We start from the raw sequence: 22,219 nt of genomic DNA, 5'->3' as shown, positions 1-22,219 counted from the left end.
TTTTTAGACAGAGTCTCACTCTGTCGCCCAGGCTAGAGTGCAGTGGCACTATCTCAGCTCACTGCAAGCTCCACCTCTCGGGTTCACGCCATTCTCCTGCCTCAGCCTCCCGAGTAGCTGGGACTACAGGCGCCCGCCACCATGCCTGGCTAATTTTTTGTATTTTTTAGTAGAGATGGGGTTTCACCGTGTTAGCCAGGATGATCTCGATCTCCTGACCTCATGATCCACCCACCTCGGCCTCCCAAACTGCTGAGATTACAGGCGTGAGCCACCGCGCCTGGCCTAGAAATGTTTTTAACTGAATGAAATTAAAAGCACAATATATCTAAATTTGTGGGATACAGCTGAAGCTGGACTTAAAATTTATAGCATTAAATGCTTATAGTGGAAAATAAGACAAGTCTGAAATAAATTATCTAAACTTCCACCTTAAGAGACTAGAATAAGAAGAATAAATTAAATTCAAAGTAAGCAGAGAGAAGGACGGCATAGAGGTAAGAGAGAAGAAATCAGTAAAATAAAAAATAGAAAAATAATAGAGAAAATCAATAAAGCAAAAACTGGCTCTTTAAAAAGATCAATACATTTGATAAACCTGTACTCTGAATGACCAGGAAAACCAGAGAGAAAACATCAATTACCAATTCAGGACTAAAAGAGGGGACATCACTACAGAATTTACACTCATTAAAAGGATAATAAGGGGATATTACACATAACTGTATGCCCTAACATTTGAAAAGTTAGATGAACTAGGGAAATTCCTTGAAAGACTAAACTACCAAATCTTATTTAAATTTACTTAGTTCTTGAAGAAATAGATAAACAGAATAGTCCTATGTCTATTAAAGAAATTGAATCCATAGTGAAAAACCTTCCCTCAAAGAAAACTCCAGGCCCAAATATCTTCACTGCATAATTCTACAAAATATGTGTAGAAATAATACCAATCTTGGGCATATTGTTTTTAGAAAATAGAAGGGGAGGAAACACTTTCCAACTACGTGGCCAGCATTACTCTGATACCAAAGCCACATCAAGTTGTTACAAGAAAATAGAACTACAGACAAAAATTCCTCAAGAACCTAGATGTAAATATTATGAACAAGATATTAGCACACTGATTCAAGGATTATAGGTAAAAGATACTACGTTATGATCAAACAGGGTTCCTTCTGGGAAGGTAAGGCTGGTTCAGCATTTCAAAGTCAGTTAGCAGTATTTCAACAGACTATAGAAGAGAAACCACAGGATTATCTCAACGGATTTAGAAACGCTATGTGACCAAATTCAACATGCATTTACGATTTTAAAAAACTGAATAAATTGGAAGTAGAAGGGAACCTCTTCACCTTATAAGGAACTGCAAAAACCTTATAGTTGACATCATAATTTAAAACTTCAGCTTTTAAAAAAGACTGTTAAATTGGTCTAAGTACAGTGGTGTTTATAACTAACTGATCACAAGTGGTAACAAATTTCTTTGTTCCTTTAGCAGTCCCACTGCTTCACTTGAATAGTAAAACAAATAAAAATAAATTTAAGAAGACTCTTTTAAGATAATAGAAAGACAAGCCACTGACTTGGAGAAAATATTTATAGAATATATATCTGATATAGGAATTCTATCCAGGACATATTTTAAAACTCTCAAAATGAAATAAAATAATCCAGTAAACGTTTTTTTCTTTTCCTTTTTTTTTTTTTTTTTTGTTTAGATAGAGTCTCGCCCTGTTGCCCAGGCTGGAGTGCAGTGGTGCGATCTTTGCTCACTGAAACCTCCGCCTCCTGGGCTTCAGACTCCTGAGTAAGTGGGATTACAGGTGCACGCCACCACACGCAGTTAATCTGTTGTATTTTTTAGTAGAGACAGGGTTTCTCCATGTTGGCCAGGCTGGTCTCGAAATCCTGGTCTCAAGTGATCTACCTGACTCAGCCTCCCTAAGTGCTGAGATTACAGGCATGAGCCACCACACCCAGCCAAAATAATCCAATAAATTAAGGGGCAAATGATTTGAACACATATTCCACACAGAAAATATATGGATGGCAAATAGGCAAGCGAAAAGATGCTCAACACCATTAGTTACCAGGGATTTGCAAACTGAAATCACGACTGACCTATTAGAATGCCTAATGACCTCAACGATGGGACAATACCAAGTCCTGGCGAGGACACAGAACAACCGGGTCTCTCATTCGCTGCTTGTGGGAATGTAAAGTGGCCCAGCCATTCTAGAAACCAATTTGGCAGTTTCTTACCAAATGATCCAGCAATCTCACTTTTAGGTAATTACTCCAGAGAAATGGAAGTTTAAGCTCATATAAAACCTGTATGCAAATGTCCATAATGGCTTTATTCATAAATATGTAAAACTGTAAACAACTCAGGTGCCCCTCAACTGATGAACAGATAAACATGTGTATGTATATCCAGCAATAGGAAAGGACAACTGATACACATGCCATGAGTAAATCTCAAATACATCGTTCTAAGTGAAAAAGCCACACTCAAAAGGCTGTATACAATATTATCTCATTTATATGACTTTCTGGAATAGGCACAATTATAGGGGTAGAAAATCAATTGCTGGTTGCCAGGGACTGGGAATGAGGAACTTCTGCGGGGGTGATGGAAGCCATCTATATCTTTATAGTGGTGGTGTTTATCTATGACTGTATGCGTTTGTCTGAATTCAGAGAGCTATACACTAAAAGAGTACATTTTACTGCATGAAAATTATTCCTCCACTAAGCATCTCAAACTACATATTTATCAGTTTGGTGATTTTTAAACTGACTCTCTCCCTCACAAACAGCCAAACCAATGAGGGTAGGAATACTTATGTTTTATTCACACATGTGTTTTCAGTCCATAGAACACTGCCTAGCATGTAGAAGGTGCTCAGCAAATCTCTGTTGAATGAATGAATGAATGAATGGTTCTCAGGAAAGATAATGGACAGTGGAGCCTCACTGACCCAGGGCCAAATGCCGGCTTTGCCACTTTCTCTGGGAAGCAAACTTCACTTTCCCTGGCCTCAATAATATCTACAAGGAGAGCACAGCACTGCCATGGTGGCCCCACTGTCACAGGATCCTTGGGGTGTTGCTTCACCAGCCAGAAATTTCAGTGGCTGGTGGCACCTTCACCTGCATTTTGCTTAGGCCTGAATGGCTCATTCTGCTCACTTGGCCTGGCAGGCTGCACTCAGCTCGTGCTACTGGTCCAGATCCCAAGCCTGCCAAGGGCAAGCCAGGCACAGAGCCATGAGGGTTGTGTGAGCGAGCGAGCATGGGGTCCGGCCACTGCACACAGCTAGGCATGCTGGCTGTGGTGGGGTGAACAGCTCCAGGCATACCACAAGTGGCTTCCACTGTGGCCACTGGGGAACTTGGTGGTGCCCAGAAGCTTGGAGATGCCAGGAACTGCAGAGCCCCAAAGAGGGCATCACAGCCCTGGCTTGGGGAGCTCCTAAGTCTGGGCTCCCTGTAGGGCCACAGCTCTTCTCTCCTTCTCCCTTCTCTCCTTCTTGTGTTCACAACGTGGTGAGCAGGAGGGCATGTTTCAGCCTGGTTTGTGTTACAGCTCTTTCACTCCCACCATTTGGTAGGTCCTGAGTTCTTGTCCTGTGTCCAGGAAGAATGAGGTACGTGGACAACTGGAGGGTAACCAACGCAAAGAGGTGCTTTATTGAGCTACAGTACAGCTCTCAGGAGACCTGAAGTGGGTAGCTCCTTTCCACAGGCAGGTCGTGCAGATGTCTGTTCAGCTCTCAGCTGGGAGGAGACCCACGGTGGGTAGCTCCTCTCCATAGGCAGGTTGTCCCAACATCTGCCCCAGTCTGGCTCCGTTTGGGGTTTTTATGGGCTTCAGAGGGGAGGAAGTACGTGCTGATTGGTCCATGGGTGGGCCTGGAAAAAGCACCACAAGTTCTCACTCCAGTCCATGGAACTGGCAGCCTGGCCCCCAGGCTTCAGCCCATCCTGGCTTGAAAGTGGGGCTTCATGGGGACCCATCCCTTTCCACTCCAAAGCCTGTCTGTCTCCTGCCACTCTTCATGGTGGCCAGGCTGTTTGTGCTGACGGGCTCCTGCAGGCCAGTTCTGAGCCGCCCTCAGCACCCCTCTAGCCTCTCTCTCATGCTTGTTGGTGCCCAATGTCCAAAGGGGGCCAAGGTAGCAGGGGGCTGGCATGTCAGTGCTGCCCTGAGCATGTGCATACCTGGCTGGTATGTACCGAGGCTTGGCCACAACCCCACTCTGAAATCAGAGCGGGTACCAGGAGCAGGGAGAGTCCAGGCAGCAGGAACAGGTGCCCCTGAGCCTACGGGGGGAATGGGATTTCCCTGAGAGCACAGAGATGCCCAGGTCTGCAGCTGCAGCTGAGTAGCTACAGCTGCACCCAGGAGGGCAGGGATCCCGCCTCTCCAACTCAGAAGGGGGCGGCGGGGCTTCCACCTGTTCCTGGCTCCTGTTGGCTCTGTGGAGCATGGAGCCCTGGCTGCGCCTCCTGCACTGCAGACAGGCCTCTGCTTCCATCACCACCACCATCCCTCTGGGCTCACTGCAGTGTCCTGGGGGAAGGGAACTGACATTTGGTGAGCGCTGACAATGCAACAGCCCCATTATCTCCCTGGTGCACCCACCATCCCCTGGACAACCCAGCCCCTGCAGTGAACTGGGATTTGGTTAGTCTGTTTCTGCAACTACAGCGTGAGCTCCATAAGGCAGGAAAATGTTGGATTTGGCTCTGTGTTCCCAGTATTTAGCATACACTAAATAATTATCGAACTATTAGCAATCAGAACAACAACAACATTAATATTGGCTACTAGTTGTGAGTAGTTACCTTTCATCAGGCATTATGCCATATGCCTTCTATAATTAATGTCAATAAATCCTCAAAGCAACCTCCTGAGACTGACTGCATAAACTATTAATCCCATTTCTCAGACGAGGATTCTGAGAGGTCCTGTGGTTCAGCGGCCAACATTTCCTGAGTGTTCATCATGGTAAGTGCTTTATGTGCACTATGTCTGGTAATGAGAATCACCCAGGTTCACTCAGCCACTGAGTGGAAGATACCCAACTGCCCCATGCTGAAGCCCACACTTCACCTGGATCCATCCCCCTTGAGCCTGACCCCTGATGCTTTCCTGTTACTCATCTGTTTCTCCAAGGTCACCACCCTTGAGGCCCTAATCCTATGAGTCTGATCACAGAGGTCTCCAGCATTGAACCTTCCACTGGTTCCCTGGGCTCTTATCACGGCATTCAAGACTCCTGTGCTTTGCCCTGTCTCCTCTCTCCCTCCCCACCTCCTCTTGTCCTAGAAGCTGTAAAACAATGGAGCTGTCAAGTTCTCCCTTCACACAATGGTGCTTCACTCCTCATTGCCTTTGTATGGGCTGTTCCGACTGCCTAAATGCCCTCTCTCTATCGTTACCCAACAGAGCACATCCTTAAAGTCTAATTCAGATTGTCACCTTCTCCAGGAAACTGTCTTAAAACTGTCCAAAAAGATCTCATCTCCCCCTCTTCATGCCAGAAGCACCTCCTTCCAATAGCCACACCATTGTCCTCCTTGACTGTGACCTGTATACAACTATGTTCATACAATCTGTGTGAGGACTGGGAGAGCAGTATTCCCCTCTGCAGCCCCAGTGCCTAACTAAGCCCTGTGCCTCCCAAACACTCTGTAAATGTTTACTGAATGAATGCCTTGCTCTTCATTTCACCTCAAATTAATAAACTCTGAAGCCCCACGTGGCTGCTGGAACATTCTGACTTTTAATCTGGCACATTTTAGAGAGATCTTTTTTTTCTCCAATTGCAAATTCCATCTGCTCTTTCAATTAATGAAAATTCAGCCCTATGCAAATTTTTCTTCCGGGATCATCTTTTGTGAGTTACCTCTGGGAGCTTACTCATCAGCCCATTTTCTGAATCTGTGTTGGGAACATTCTGGGAACTTGTTATTGGGCCTTTGAACTGAACAACTCAAGTGAGTGAAATAAACAAACCTGCCACTTGGCATTAGGAATTTACAGCTCCAGGAGCTGCAAGATTTGACTTTACTGAGAGAGCTCTCCCTTAACCCTATCTTCCCCACTAAACTCCCACTGCCTGGTACCGTTCCCCAACTACAGTGTCTGAAAATGCAACCATTAGGAAAATCAGCTGTGTCCTCTAAAGCCTATAAAAATCTCTTCTGTACATTTGGCTATTAAGTCAGGCCTGAAGCTTTTCTAATTGCAAGGACATCAGTAACCCTGACTCTCACATACAGCTGGGACAATGAACTTATTTCTTGGCTGAGAAAGTCGTCTTTATAATTCAGGAGCTCAGTGTCAAAAAGGCAGCTTGGTGTAGTAGCAAAAGCATAGACTTCAGATTAAAATAGACTTGGCTTCAAATTCTGGCTCCTTTACTGACCAGCTGTGTGGCCCTGGGGAGGCTAATTAACCTCTCCAGACATCTGGTTCCTCATACATAAAATAAGAGATATAGAAACGTCGTGTGAATCTTCTGAGGATTAAATGTGAAGACAGGCAGGTAGTGAGGTCCCAATATAGGTCAGATTTCTTCTCCCTTTTGAAAGCAGGGCCATGGAGGAGAGTGCCCAGCTGGGTCCCCATGGCTCTGCTTTCCTGGAGACCAAGAACCTGGACTGGGCTGCCTCCGACAGTGTGAGGCAGGAGCGAGGTCAGGAAGCCCGAGCAGAGCCTTTGAGGAGGCTCGCGTGAGTCTGTTAGGCACGGCGCCACGTGCAGACAGAGACATCAGGGCTGGTAGAAAACTGCCTTGAACTTGGCCAGGTGTGGTGGCTCACACCTGTAGTCCCAGCACTTTGGGAGGCCGAGGCAGATGGATCACCTGATGTCAGGAGTTCAAGACCAGCCTGGCCAATGTGGTAAAACCTTGTCTCTACTAAAAATACAAAAATTAGCCAGGCGTGGTGGCGGGTGCCTGTAATCCCAGCACTTTGGGAGGCCGAGGCTGGCGGATCACGAGGTCAGGAGATTGAGACCATCCTGGCTAACACAGTGAAACCCTGTCTCTACTAAAAATACAAAAAAAAATATCCGGGCGTGGTGGTGGGTGCCTGTAGTCCCAGCTACTCTGGAGGCTGAGGCAGGAGAATGGCGTGAACCCAGGAGGTGGAGTTTGCAGTGAGCAGAGATCACGCCACTGCACTCCAGCCTGGGCAACAGAGCAAGACTCCGTCTCAAAACAAAAACAAAAACAGAATACAAAAATTAGCCAGGCGTGGTGGCATGTGCCTGTAATCCCAGCTACTCAGGAGGCTGAGGCAGGAGAATCGGTTGAACCTGGGAGGCAGAGGTTGCAGTGAGCTGAGATCATGCCATTATACTCTAGCCTGGGTGACAAGAGTGAAACTGTCTCAAAAAACAAAACAAAACAAAACAAAACATAGACTGTCTTGAACTTCTCTAGTGGTCCAGGATCTATACTCCTTGACGTCAATTTGCTTTTTGGAAACAGCGTGAAAGCAGTCAGAACGAATCGGTAGGAATACAGAGGAGGCTTCTAATGGGAGCTGCTGCCCTTACCTGGCGTCTCTCTTCTCAGCACTCCCCTGTGGGATGTCCCCCTCAGCCTCCATATGCCCCTTCCAGCATGGCATTCTTGAGCCTCAGAATTGGTTCTCTGCCTTCCTGCATCCTCCTTGGGGGATCCCGTCCACTTCCATGGCTGTGCTGCATCTCAGTGCTGGCAGGTTCTCCATCCACATGTCCAGTCTGCATCATGCCACTTCATAAACCTACTGCTCTTGCTGTGTCCCCTACAGAGTAAGCACCACTCTGCTGCACAATCCAGAGACTCAGGAAGTCGCCTTTGCCCCCATTCTCCATCCCATCAGTTGCTGAATCTCGCCCAGCTGATCTCTCTTCAATCTCAAGGCAGTGACCTCTTTGGTCACTTGCCTCAGCTCCAGACCCTTCCAGAAAGCGATCTCAGAATGGTCGTCAACAAAAAAAGCCTTGTTGGAGTAAGTGTTCAGGCTCCCATGAAGACTACTTGTAAGTGAATGAATTCACTTATATGGATATCTGCTGGTATTTTTGCTAAAAAGGAGTTGCTGTCATGGGAGGCCAGGTTGAGATGTACTTCAGAGCTTGGGTTTTGGAGTCACATTGACCTGGGTCTGACTCTTGCCAACAATGTCAAGGTGGGGAAGTCACCCAACCTCCTAAGCCTCCATTTCCTTAACTCTAAAATGGAAAGAAATACTTGTGTCTATTTCATGTTTGAGGGCATTAAAAGAAGTTATAGGTTATAGTTAATGTGCCTGTCTTCATGTTAAACGAAATTATAGGTGGAAAGCACTTAGCTCGGTGCCTGACACATAGTAAATACCCAAAAGCAAGTTGCCTATTATTTATACCATTGCAGGTATTTATAGCCAAACTTCATTTATTCAATTTATTTAATAAATGAAAGATTAATGACATGAGTAGTGGATTCTAGGGAGATGATGGTATAGATTTTGAATCTCCCCAAACCTGCATATAAAACAGAGCAAATAGATCGCTAAACCAAAAACTCATGGATGCATTTGCTACAAAAATAAGTTGTCCCCACAACCCTCAAAATACAAGTGGGTAGCAGCAAAACACCAACAGTGACAAGAAGTGCATGGTAGTGATTTCTACACAGAAAGAAACCAAGAGAAGCAACAAAGCAGCATTCTATGGACGAGAAAACAAAGAACTCCAAAATACTCAGCAGGTATTCACTGGGAAACACAGATGACCACTTTGAGAACAGCAGCTGAAGCTGGTAGGAGTTTGCCCAGTCTAGTATCAGGGGCATTGAAAGGGCTCTTGATAAATTCTGAAAGAGATGGAAGAGTCTGGGACATGAAAAGTCTATAATCCACCCAGCCACAACTCCTTCCAGGAAAAAGCCCCAAGGAAAAACTGTGTAAAGTAGAACCAAAATGCATTAGGACAGGGACCCTACAGACAAAGGAAAGAGGAACTCCAGGTAAAAATGGGAGAGGAGAACAGAGCCAGAAAACCCGGATAGCAAGCTGCCTTAGATTTTGACACTTCACCAAACAACACAAGAGATAGGTCTGTTAAGTTAGGAATGTTATCCTGAACCACACCATCTTCTAAAAGTTTAGAAAAACAAAGTTCACATAAAATGAGCAATTTCTACCCCTCTCTCTTGCTGGAGGCCCCTCAGCTGGCTCTATTTTGATCTCAAGTCTAAAGGTGGAATTTATCCTTTCAGGGAAATAGTCATTTTTTTTTAATCTGTAAGGAAGACAATAAGAAAGTTACAGTGGATCCCCAAAAACCTAGTGTTCATGAAGATAGATTGGAATGTAGGCTTTGCCAAGGGCTCAGGGAGGTCTCTTCTTCCTCAGGCCATGTGGAATTCAAACCCTCCACCATGTCCAAACTAAGCCTCCTCCCCCACTGCGATACCCATGTGCAACTCTAACTCCTCCAGGCGGTTTTAAGCACTGTTTATGTGGTCAGGGAAGAAAGATTTTGGTTGTTTAATTCAATACACAGTGCCCTATAAGGCACAACCTGGCCAGAGTTAAGTGAGGCCAAACTGGGAACAGGGCATTTTCACTGCTGAATGACAGACAGCAGCAGAGAATTCAGCCAAGATGGTGGACTTCTCATCCCAGTGGTTAGTTTTCTGCGGCAAAAGTTGTACCTCTGGTTAGTTACCGCCTATAAATGCTTCATCCAGTTATCAGATTCTATGCTTCCTAAGGCCTCCTTCTTCCATTTGAAAAAGGAAAATAAAAGGAAAACATTAATAGCAGTAACCTTTGGAAGAAAGATATGGAGAAATATAGGCTTTAAATGTTTGTGCACCTTTGTGCAGCACTGATTACATTTTCTAGCCTTAAACATGTATTTCTTATATCATTTGTAATGGTAAGTGGGGATTATCTAGGCATAAAACTCATGCATATGATATGTTAATAATCATCCACAACTACCGAAACAAAAGAGCAACAGAAAAGTATCAAAGTCAAATTCCATACCAAGTTATTATAAGTAAAAGGAGAATGAAGAGCAGAATAACATCATTGCAATAAAAACACACAGAAAGATGTGCTGATAAAACAGAACGAAACTATAGCCTACGTTTCAAATGAGTTAAAAGACACAGTGATGGGTTGCTTCACTAATGGTTCCCCAGTGCATCAGCCTTCTGATACCCATGCTCCATGCAGTTCCCTTCCATGTGGTTGGTTACGTGACTTGCCTTGGCCAATGCAACATCAGGAGATGTGAAGCAGGCAGAGTCCTGAGAAGCATGGGGGAACTGGCTCTACCATCTTGAAACTACATGTGAGGAAGCTCACTCTAGCCACTTTGATGATGAAAGACCTCATAGAGAAAGAGTGATATGTTCATCTCAGCTGTCCTAGCTGAACCCAGCTCCCAGCTGACCTACCAGTTGAATGCATCTTCATGAGTGAGAACAGCCAAACCTGAAGAAAAACCACTGGGTCAACCAAAAGAATTGTGAGAAATAACGTTGTGATTGTCTTAAACCGCTATGTTTTGACACAGTTTGTTACACAGTAATTGATAACAATATAGACATTCAGAATTAATATGTAATAAAGGCATTAACAAAATTACATAAGACATGAAAAACAACATAAATTAGAATTAAAAACTCAGAAATCAGGTGAGAGAACTTAGGGAGAAAGAAGTAAAGGGAAAATGTTTTCAGAAATGAAGACTTCACTAGAAAACACACAAAACAAATAAACACAATAGATAATGCCTTGGGAGAAAGAGAAATATAACAGTGAGAACATTTTTAAAGAAACGAAGGAAGAGGTAATAAAGATTTGAGGGACAATGACAAATGTTGAAGATTGGCAAAGAAGATCCAGCATTCAGATAAGAGGCATCCATAACCAAGAAGATAAAAGCAAGAGAACAGAATGCAAACTAAAAACGATAATTCCATAAAAATTCCTTAAAAAACCATTTAAAACTACACATTGAAAGAACACTGTGTGCCCAAGAATATAGACCCAGAATGACCACCACCAAGTTAAATTCTGGAAAATACTGAACATAAATGGAAAAGAAAATACTTGTTTTGTTTGCCACCCTCTCAAGCCTGAGCCATGGCTCTCTGACTAAGCAGGAGTTCTCTAGAAAACCAAGAGGAGAGGGGTTGTCTAGCAGAGGAGACAGCTTGGAAAAGGTCCAGAGCTTCGAGAGAGCATTGTATCTACTGGGGACTGTAGAACCTCATGTGAGCATGGTAGGGTATGTGGCAGCAGGCAGTGGCAGATGAAACAAGAGAAGGATGCTGAGTCTTAGGCATTGAGCCTGATCACATGAAAAGAAGGGGCCTGGAACACTCACCCATGTAGGGCTTGGTGCCAGCCATGGAGGAAGCCCTTTCTGCTCCTTTCACTACCGTCGCTATGTTGAAGTCTGTAATGTGAACATGTCCTGCAAATACAGAAACAGAAACTCCAGTTAGCATGGGCTGCAGGCAGCTGGGTTATTTAAAGCTGTGGTTTGCAAGGTGGGATACCAGGAAGAAAACGTTAGAACTTCTATTTATAATACTATCTTATCTGATACTTTAAAAATGTTTATTTTGTGTGCATGTTTCAGAATGCAAATTCATTTGGTAACATATGCATATTATTTTTACATAAATATATTGAGAGGCAGGATATATTTTTTATGGATTAAAAGTTTGGAGACACTGATGTGGAGAATTAAAGCTCCTAGAAATAAATGAGACAGGTCACTCCAGACGCCTTCTCTCAGGAAAACTGTAGGTGGGCTGTGGCTGGGGCAGGGGTGGGTGAAGAGGATTCTCCCACCCAGAGGACACTGCTTGTTCTGCTGTTTGTCTGCTATGGTCATTGGAGACCTTAGTACTGTACTTGATGAATTTAGCAGGGAGAAGGCTGGGGAGTTGAGACCACCTTCCGTCCAGGCTGAAGTGATGGCAGCAGATGGGCATGGATAGGCTGGGTGCACCTACAAAGTAGGTGTTCAAGAAACATGACAAGGAAGGAAGAGGGAAAGAGAAGAAGGGAAGGAAACTAAGTGATGTGCAGGTAAAAGAGGGAAACAGAAGAGAAGGAAGGAAGGGGACAGGGAGGAAGGAAACACCCAATTGGTCAGTACTTGTTTTTTTGGGAAATTTTGGTCAGTACTTGCTTTTTGGGGAATTTGGTACATATAAGACTCCAGCTCAGAGAGCCTTGGATAATAGCTATAACTGCAATTACATTTCTCTCTATTTGTCTGTCATCACATCATGTGAAAATGGTTGGTTGGATTTTCACCAAACCTGAGAGTGGCATTTGGGATGTGGGACTTAAATGCACAGATGGGTGGCACATGCAAAATTGACTTTGAGGGACTTGGAAGGCATCACCAAGAGATGGGAGAGCACATTCTGGAGCAGGTGCACTGAGGCATGCTGAGAAGCCCGTGGGACTACATATGGGAGAGGCATGCCTGATGTGATCAGCTACAGTGGACAAAAAAAGCACCAGCAGTTTAATATACAACCCTCTAATCTCAGACTCAACTGCCAGCACTGACATGTGAGCAAGCTGCTCAGCCAGCTATCTGTCCAGTGATCCTAGGTGAGATGCAGCAGCAAGGTATTTATTCAGTGAGGATCCGTAATACTCTTCAGGTACTTGTGGATGAAGCTGAAGTCACCCAGCCAGGTCTTTGCTGGGATGCACAGTATTCCTACGTAGGTAACATTCCTATAACATACCCAGGCTGCTTTAGCCTCTGGGGCTTCCTCAGGCCCCTCCCTGTGGCTGAAATGAGTATGTCTCCATTCAACCATCCATGGTCCTGTCTGAAAAGTGGCAGTGTGTAGTAGTAGCTGGGTGCACACACTCTGAGCCAGACTGCCTTGGTTTGGGACTCAGCTTTGTTGGGAGTAGCTGTATAACCTTGGGCAAATAACTTAATCTCCCTGGGATTCAGTTTCCTCAACTGTAAAATGGGATGATGGTAATAAAATACCCATCTCAGAAGGCTGTCACAGAAATCAGGGAGTTTATACACCTGAAACGGTTAGAGTGATGCTGACATGCAGGAAGTAGGGAAGCTTCTCATAAGTGTTTGCTCTTAGCATTATTATCCTGCCAAGGAGTGGTTCGAAACCCATCTTCTCCAGCGAGGACCAATCTATCCCCTGCACCCTCCTATTCCCTTATTTCTAATACCAACAAGAAAGCAAACTCATTACTGTTTTGCACTTTGAGGCACGTGAAGGTGAGTGTATGTTGTAGTCATTGCTGTACCCCACACCCACATAGTTCCAAACAGAGTGGCACATGTCAGCATTGTAAGAGGACTATGAAGCCTTCAAATATGGCTTTTGTTTGGTTTTCTTGCACCTTCTCCCTCTTTCAAAAGTTTGGTATTTTCATTATGAAAGTGAGGCCAGCTCATTCAAATAAGAGAAAGAATACAGACATGTTTTTGGGTTAGCCCTTTATGCCCCTCGGTGTCTCTCCGACCCCCATGTAATCAATCACACAATTCATCTGGCTCCTCCATGATTTCTCTTTGCTTATGCAAATGTATATCCATACATATGGGGGCTTTGGTTTGTTCTTGCAATAATGAGGTCAAACTTCATGGGTCACTCTAAAAGTTACTTTTGAATTTAGCCATGTATCATGGAGGGTGCCTAAGAATATATACCCACAATGCTCCCCAATGTCCCCCAAGCTAGTATACATAGGTCTACCTATGACATCCACAATCCTTTATCCTCCATTGTAAGTCCAATTATTTTGGTGATAAGATTTGACCCAAAACATTCCTTTTTAGTTTTACTTATTCCATTTTGGATGAATATCCATGTTTTGCCGTAGAAATATTAATGTATTTGAGTACAAGGTGTTCCCCCAAACCTGTATGGAGTATTACATAGTATAAAAATATATTATTTAAGATATTATTACATATTGTGTTAAACACGTTATTTCATATTATCATATATGTTATTTAATATAAATGAATTTTTACATCTGAAAAAAATTCTGAATTATGAAAACATATCTGCCCCAAGGGTTTCAGATAAGAAGCCATGGACCTATAGTTACACAGTATTCCATAGGATGTCTGTATCATACAATGCATCATTTATTCAGCAATTCCCTATTATGGATATTCAAGTTGTTCCAATTTTGTTTGCTTAATTGTTTGTCTTGTTACTATAGAATATGTGACAAGAATTCCTGAATATATCTTTACATATTAGTACTTTTATTTTGACTGAGTAAATTCCCAGAAGTGGGATTGCTGGGTCCAAGGCTACGCATATTATGTTCCAAAAAGTTATAATTGATGGCACTAGAAACAGAATATGAGGATGTGTATTTCTCTGCACTTCGCCAGCACTAGTTGTTATCAGTGATTTTATGTTTTGCAAGTTACATGGTGAGAAATGTTATCTTGCTGCAGAGGAGGCTGCCCGTTTCCCATGTGATCGGCCTCTCGGAACCTTGGTCAGTTTTCACTGGGAGCTCCTTGTCTCCAAGATACATTTGCCCTTTTCTCTGGTACGTGTATTGCAAATATTTTCTCCTAGCCTATTGTTTGTGTTTTGACTTTGTTTATAGTGCCTTTTGCTACAAAGAAGTTTTAAAAATGCAAATAATATGTTAATTTTGTTTTAAGTGTTATTTCTGTTATAATTTTCCAATTTTCAGGAGCTCCCCAAAATGATATTCTTTGTCTTTGGACAGTGTCATGCATGGATATGATTCCCTAGAACTGCAGAAGCTATTTGAGACCACAAGGAAAAACAGTATAAAGATGTAGGCTGTCCATGGAGAAGGCAGAGCTTCAAGTATAGCAGGGAAATGGTGCCAGAGCCTGATCAAACGCTGCCTGAAGCCTCATTCCACTGAACTTCAACTAAAAAATACCCTTTATTATTTAGGGCTGTTTAAACTGGGCTTTCTGTTCCTTGCCACTGCTGGTATCCCAACTGATGCAGACCCTTACTGACTATGTGACTTAGACAGGTTATTTAAGCTGTGAAACCCTCAGATTCCTCATCTGTAATACTAATAGGGGCCTCGTGGGGTAGTTATAGGGCTAAACAGGATGGTTAGGAACTGAGAACATGACATTTGAGCAAAGATCTGAAGAAGAGGAAAGCAAGCTAGAGGAAGAGGGCAGCTGGCAGAGGGGACTGTCAGCACAAGGGCTGTGTGGGGAACCAGCAAAGATGCCAGGGAGAAAAAGGGAAGGAGTAGGAAAGGAGCTCAGGAAGGGAAGGGAAAAATGTGTCAGGCCTTCTGGGCTGAGACAGGATGGTGGCTTTCACTCCAGGTGAGAGGGTTTTGATATGATCGGACTCAATTTTGAATACTCTTTCAGCTGCTGTGAATGGATTAAAGGGGCAAGGACCAAAGCAGGGAAACTCATAAAGGGGGAAAATGCAACCCCTGGCTCCTTTAAGCCACTGTTATTTAGGGTCAATAACTGGTGCAGAATAGGTGTCAAATCTCATCTTAATCATTCAAGTGCTCCTGAGAGGAGGGTATTAGTATCCTTGTCTTTATAGAATAATAACCTGAGGTTCCAGTCACTGGTGTCGGGGCCAAGGTCTCAAGGCTGATACATGCAGAAGCCAGAGTGGAGCTTTTCCCCCTGTCCCATTCTCCTCCTACAGAGCTGGGTCAAACCGTCCTGATCTCGTTACCTCCTGGCCTTCAGGAGGTTGCTCTAGAACAGACGTGCTGTTTCCACCCAGGAATTCAGGTACAGTGGGCAACACCCTGCATGACAGACAGCAGGATTCCACTTCTGCTTTCCCCTGGCTGTGCTGATGAGCTGTGACTTCCCAGTGGGCCTCATCTAATGGGCAACCGAAGATGTAGGAAAGTGAAAATTGGTGCCCAAAAAGATTTCCTATGAGTTCCTTCTCAGGAGAATGAAAGTTTACTATAGAATGTGAAAATATGAACTGGTTTACTTTCCATAAACGGAAAGCATCCAAAAATCAAAGAGGAGATCAGGACATTGTGTATGACCCATTAATACAAGTGCTAATGGAGTATCGACAATCAATAACCATGCTCCCAGGCCTGTTTACGTACCCTGTACTCCAGACATGCATCTCTCTTTTCTTTGAACACATGGAAATTCATCTCATCTCCAACCCTTTGACACCCCTTGGAATGTTCTTCCCTCTTGACTTCTGGTAGATTTCCACTAATTCTTCAAAACTGACCCCAGGACTTACACCATTGATAGACTAGCTTTTTCTACTCTAGTTTTTGCACTCATACTTCCACTACCAGGAAATGCACTACCACAGAGAGTGGTATCTCTATGTCTTAGTCAGTTTGGGCTGCTACAACAAAATGCCCTTAACTGGGTGAGTTAAACAAGACATTTCTTTCCCACAGTTCTGAAGGCCAGTAGTCTGAGATCAGGGTGCCAGCATGGTCGGGTTCTTGGTGAGGGCTCCTGCTATGGTTTAAATGTATTTGTCAAAAGTTCTATGTTGAAACTTAATTACTGATGTGATAAGTTACAGCCATGCTTCAGTATTCACATGGGGAACTGGTTCCAGGACACCCCAGGAATACCATAATCTGTGCACAGTCAAGCCTCTTATAGAAAATGTCTTAGTACTTCATTTAACCTGCGTACAACCTTCCACATACTTTAAATCATCTCTAGATTAATTATAATGCCTAATACAATGGAAATGCTATGCAAGTAGCTATTTTTAGTTGTAAATGTATTTGTATTATTTTTTATTGTTGCATTTTTTTTTTGTCTGCTACAAAATCATTTTTGACCATTTTTCATCCACGGCTGGTTGAATTGAACCCATGGATACAGAGGGCCAACTACATTAAGAGATGGGGCCCTGGCTGGGCATGGTGGTGGCTGCCTGTAGTTCCAGCTACTCGGGAGGCTGAGGCAGGAGAATGGCTGGCATGAACCCAGGAGTTGGAGCTTGCAGTGAGCTGAGATAGCACCACTGCACTCCAGCCTGGGTGACAGAGTGAGACTCCATCTAAAAAAAAAAAAAAAAAAAAGAGATGGGGCCCTTAGGAGGTGATTGGATTATTCATCTCATGAAACAGGCCTCACACTGCATTCACCGTTTTGATCTTCCATCTTCTGCCATGTGAGGACACAACTACAAGATATCAACTTGCAAGCAGAGAGCAGCCCTCACCAGACACTGAGTCTGCCCATGACCTTGGACTTCCCAGCCTCCAGAACCATCAGAAATAAACTTCTATTATTTATAAACTACCCAGAAATGAAAGAGATCTTTGAGCAGTCAAATCCTATCACCTTTCTTCATTCCTTATTGTTTGTAGGGATATCATAATAGTCACAGGAGTATTGACAACGTTCCATTTTAACTTTTGACTTTTAATACTGCAGCAACATGATGGAATAACCCCACGTGGTGTTTATCAAAGGAATTCGAGCCTGGCTGTAGCCTGGTATAGCATTCTTACTGGGACCTCCAAGGCCACAGCCTGGGAGAACAGGATGTCTGCTTGTACGGGCAGGCCTTGATCTTTTTATGAACACTTTTATGGGTGCCATGCTTCCCTAGAAATTCCTGGAAGGGGGTGCAAATATTGCTCCCTCTAGAGGAAGGAAGACCAAGAGTTAGGATGAAAGGGAATCTACACGTGGTCATCTCCTTTCAAGTATTCTCTGGCTGGTTTCACTTTCATCATTCTTGCATTTGGAATAAATCTCAGGTGAACATCTCTCCCCATCTCAGCTGGCTTACAGGACCCAAATTATGCCTAAGCCAGAGGTCAAAGTGGTGCTGCTTCAAAGAAGCAGCTGAAGCCCAAAAGAGATGAGAATCAGGGCTGTGGGCCCTTCAGCTCCCTCCCCTGGTAGGTTCCAGCCGTTTCCAGCAACCCTGGCTCTCTGCTAATAATAATTGCACTTTGGAGCTGTGGGTGCTGATTGTAACACTGGCTGCCGCTGTTCGACACAGGATCAAACATTCTGGGCACCACACAGAACTATTCTTTTCTTCTCATTTATCTTCATGGAGATCACAGCAAACTTATCACAGGACAATGGTAAAAGGAGAAAAGAAACCCAATCAAATTCCATGGCACTAGCTTATCCAAGCTTCTTTTGGCTTATGACAGTAGGAAGACTATGTTTTCAGCACGTGTCTTTGCCTGATAAAGAATAAAATGAGCCTTTGATTTTTTCTCTGTTCCATTAATTTGGCTTCCTTCTGTACCTTGGTCGTGGGGTAGGAATGCAGGGCCTTAAAAAATCATCTGTCTGCTCCAGGCTGTCCCCATGCACAGGTGAAGAGTGGAAAACAACAACCAGTGACAAGAAATGCAACATTTCTGGGCTTTACTGAGCTCCTTCACTGAGATTTGGGAGGGACGCTTTCATCCCCAGCTAATTCTGGTGCCCCCATGCCCTGTGATTCCATAAAGCCTGCCAGGCATGTGCCCCCAGTTTGAGCTGATGCTGCACAGAAAGCACGCAGTCCAAGGCTTTTGAGAGAGCTCAGAAATTTTTAGCGTTATTCCCCCATTTCTCTATGTCCATGATTCTTAATGTCCTTAATGTTAAGCCAGTAGCTTTTGACGTTCATTAGTGCTGCGGAGCTAAGGCTCCCTGACTAATACACTTCCTTTCTATCTCACTGTATTGAGCATGTGATTTTATGAATCATATTAATCACAGTTAGTAACATTTTGGACAAGTTTTTGCAATGCTTTCCCTACTATGATCTACTCCTTGCAATGACTCCAGGAGGTACCATGCTGGACACTAGATTCTCACACTTAGCATCCTCTCCCACTCCTTTCTTTGCTACCTCCTGTATCACAAGAGCCAGAAGGGGAAAAATGCATTTTCTAACTCTCTTGCAGCAAGGGTTCTGGCCGAGATTTCGATTCTGCTGATGAGATGCACTCAGGTGAGAATTCGTGAAAGCCAAGCAGAGGCCATCTTTTTGGGGGCAGAGCAATCTCAATAGATGGAGGAGTTCACTGGGGCAGGGCCTGTCTGAACATTGTCTAGTCATCCCATCCATGGTGTAAACAGTTGAGAAAGTGTCTCACTCAAGCTCCTGCAGCCAGAATTCAAGCCCTAGGTAGGTTTCACTCTGAGGCCCATTGTCTTCCTACTTCTTTAAGCCATTCTCTCTTGAGGGCAATGAAGCTCCGATAGGTAAAATGAACTGAGAATAGGCAGCTGCCCAGGGATGGCACTGCCTCCACCCTGGGTCATAGGGTGGCAAGACCACCGCTTCCTCTACTCTGCTCCTAACTCATTCCATCATATGGGGCTCTTCTCCAGACAGGCATGCCTCATGAAGCCAGGGGCTAGGCCACATGTTTCTCCAGACCAGTATCAAACACCATCTCATGGGAACAGTGCATAATTAAGATTATTCTTACCAGGCTGAGCTGGAATTGGACTCAGTGTTAGTAGCAATATAGGAGGGAAGGATTGTCCTTCACGTTCAATTTCCACAAGGAGGGTGCATTAGTTTGTTCTCGCAATGCTATAAAAGGATACCTGAGTCTAGGTAATTTATAAAGAAAAGGGGTTTAACTGGTGGCTCATGGTTCTACAGGCTGCGCAGCAAGCATAGTGGCACCTCCTTGCCTTCTGGAGAGGCCTCAGAAAATGTACATTCACGGTGGAAGGCGAAGGGGAGGCTGACAAGTCACATGGATGGAGCAGGAAGAACAGAGATGGGGGGAGGTGCTACACGCATTTAAACAACCAGAGCTCACAAGAACTCACTCACTCATAAGAACACCCCCAGGCTCTCATCAACTCCCACCAGGCCCCACCTCCAACATTGGAGATTACAATTTGACATGATATTTGGGGGAGGACACAGATCCAAATCATACCAGAAGGATTTGTCCTAAGTACCTTATTAGCTTCTTTCTAGCCCTTCACTCCCCATCTCAGTCCATCTGGGCTGCTGTAACAGAATGTCATAGACTGATTAATAACAGACATGTGTTTCTCACAATTCTGGAGGCTGGGAAGTCCAAGATCAAGGCCCTGATAGATTTGGTGTCTGTGGAGGGCCTGCTTCCTGGTTCAGAGGTGGCAACTTCTTGCTGTGTTCTCACATGGTGGAAAAGGGGAGGGAACTTTCTGGGGTCCCATTAATAAGGGCACTTATCCCATTCATGAAGGTTCCACCCTCATGACCTAATCACCTCTCAAAGGCCTCTGATATGGTTTAGGTCTGTGTTCCCACCCAAATCTCATGTCTGATTGTAATCATCAGTGTTGGAAGAGGGACAATTGTAATCACCAGTGTTGGAAGAGGGACCTGGTGGGAGGTGACTGGATCATGGGGTTGGATTTTCCCCTTGCTGTTTTTGTACTAGTGAGTTCCCACAAGATCTGACTGTTTATAAAAGTGTGTAGCACTTCTCCCCCACCCCCCAAACTCCTGCCAGCCATGTGAAGACCTGCTTACTTCCCCTTCACCTTCCGCCATGATTATAAGTTCCCTGAGGCCTCCCCAGCCATGATTCCTATACAGCCTGTAGAACTGTGAGTCAATTAAACCTCTTCTTCATAAATTACCCAGCCTCAGGTAGTTCTTTATAGCAGTGTGACAACAAACTAATATAGAAAATTGTTATCAGTAGTGGGACATTGCTATAAAGACACCTGAAAATGTGTAAGCGACTTTGGAACTGGGTAACTGGCAGAGTTTGGAAGAGTGCAGAGGGCTCAGATGAAGACAGGAAGATGAGGGAAAGTTTGGAACTTCCTAGAAACTTGTTAAATTGTGACCAAAATGCAGAGTGATATGAACAATGAAGTCCAGGCTGAGGTGGCGTCAGATGGAGATGAGGAACCTATTGGCAACTGGAACAAAGGTCACTTTTGTTATGTGTTAGCAAAGAGGTTGGGGGCCCTAGAGATATGTGGAATTTTGAACTTGAGAGTGATGATTTACGGCAGCTGGTAGAAGAAATTTCTAAATAGCAAAATGTTCAAGATGTGGCTTGGCTGCCTCTAATAGCCCATGTTTATATTTATGAGTAAAAAAGTGACCTGGAAATGGAACTTATATTTAAATGGGAGGCAGAATGTAAAAGTTTGGAAAATGTAGCCTGGCCATGTGGTAGAAAAGAAAAACCCATTGTCTTGGGAGAAATTAAAGCTGGCTGCAGAAATTTGCATGAGTAAAAGGAGCTGAATGTTAATAGCCAAGACAATGGGGAAAATACCTCAAAGGCATTCCAGAGACCTTTGCAGCAGCCCCTCCCATCATAGGCATGGAGGCCTAAAAGGAAAAACTGGTTTTGCTGCCAGGTCCAGGGACCTGCAGCCCTGCCTAACCTCAAGACACTGCTCCCTACATCCCAGCCACTCCAGCTCCAGCCATAGCTAAAAGGCTTTAGATACATCTCAGGCCACTGCTCCAAAGGGTGCAAGCCATAAGCCTTGGCAGTTTCCATGTGGTGTTAAGCCTGTGGGTGTTCAAAGGGTAAGAGTTGAGGCTTGGGAGCCTCCACCTAGATTTCAGAGAATGTATGGAAATGTCTGGATGTCCAGGTAGAAGTCTGCTGCAGGGGTGGAGCCCTCATTCAGAACTTCTACTAGGAAAGTGTGAAGGGGAAATGTGGGGTTGGAGCCCCCACAGAAAGTCCCCACTGGGGCACTGCCTAGTGGAGTTGTCCAACCCCCAGAATGGTGTACCCTCCAACAGCTTGCACTGTGCACCTACAAAAGCCACAATCACTCAATGCCAACCTGTGAAGGCAGCTGAGGGGGCTGTACCATGCAGACCAACAGGGGCAGAGATACCCAAGGCCTTGGGAACCCATCCCTTGCATCAGTGTGGCCTGGATGTAAGATATGGAGTCAAAGATTATTTTGGAGCTTTAAGATTTAATGACTGCCCTGCTGGGCTTTGGACTTGCATGAGGCCCCTTTGTTTTAGCTGATCTCTCCCTTTTGGAACAGTTGTATTTACCCAATGCCTGTAATGCCCATTGTATCTTGGAAGTAACTAACTTGTTTTTGATTTTACAGGCTCACAGGTGGAAGATACTGGTATTGTCTCAGATGAGACTTTGGACTTTTGGGTTAATGCTTGAATGAGTAAAGACTTTGGAGGATTGTTGGGAAGGCATGACTGTATTTTGAAATGTGAGAAGAACATGA

The 22,219-nt window shown here is 44.3% G+C and overlaps 1 protein-coding gene across 1 annotated transcript in view; it reads right to left on the bottom strand.

Annotated features, from left to right (window-relative positions):
- The window catches only part of STK32B (serine/threonine kinase 32B), a 437,513-nt gene that overhangs the window by 60,825 nt on the left and 354,469 nt on the right, over positions 1–22,219 (bottom strand). Inside the window, exon 6 of the mRNA XM_032135724.2 lies at positions 11,396–11,485. Within this exon, the coding sequence (XP_031991615.1) occupies positions 11,396–11,485 (90 nt within the window). The remainder of the gene's footprint in view (positions 1–11,395; positions 11,486–22,219) is intronic.

This window comes from Hylobates moloch, unplaced genomic scaffold (assembly GCF_009828535.3).
Source record: "Hylobates moloch isolate HMO894 unplaced genomic scaffold, HMol_V3 SCAFFOLD_17, whole genome shotgun sequence".
Classification (NCBI taxonomy): domain Eukaryota; kingdom Metazoa; phylum Chordata; class Mammalia; order Primates; family Hylobatidae; genus Hylobates; species Hylobates moloch.
Note: the sequence above shows the minus strand (reverse complement) of the source record. Positions and strands in the feature narration are given on the sequence as shown.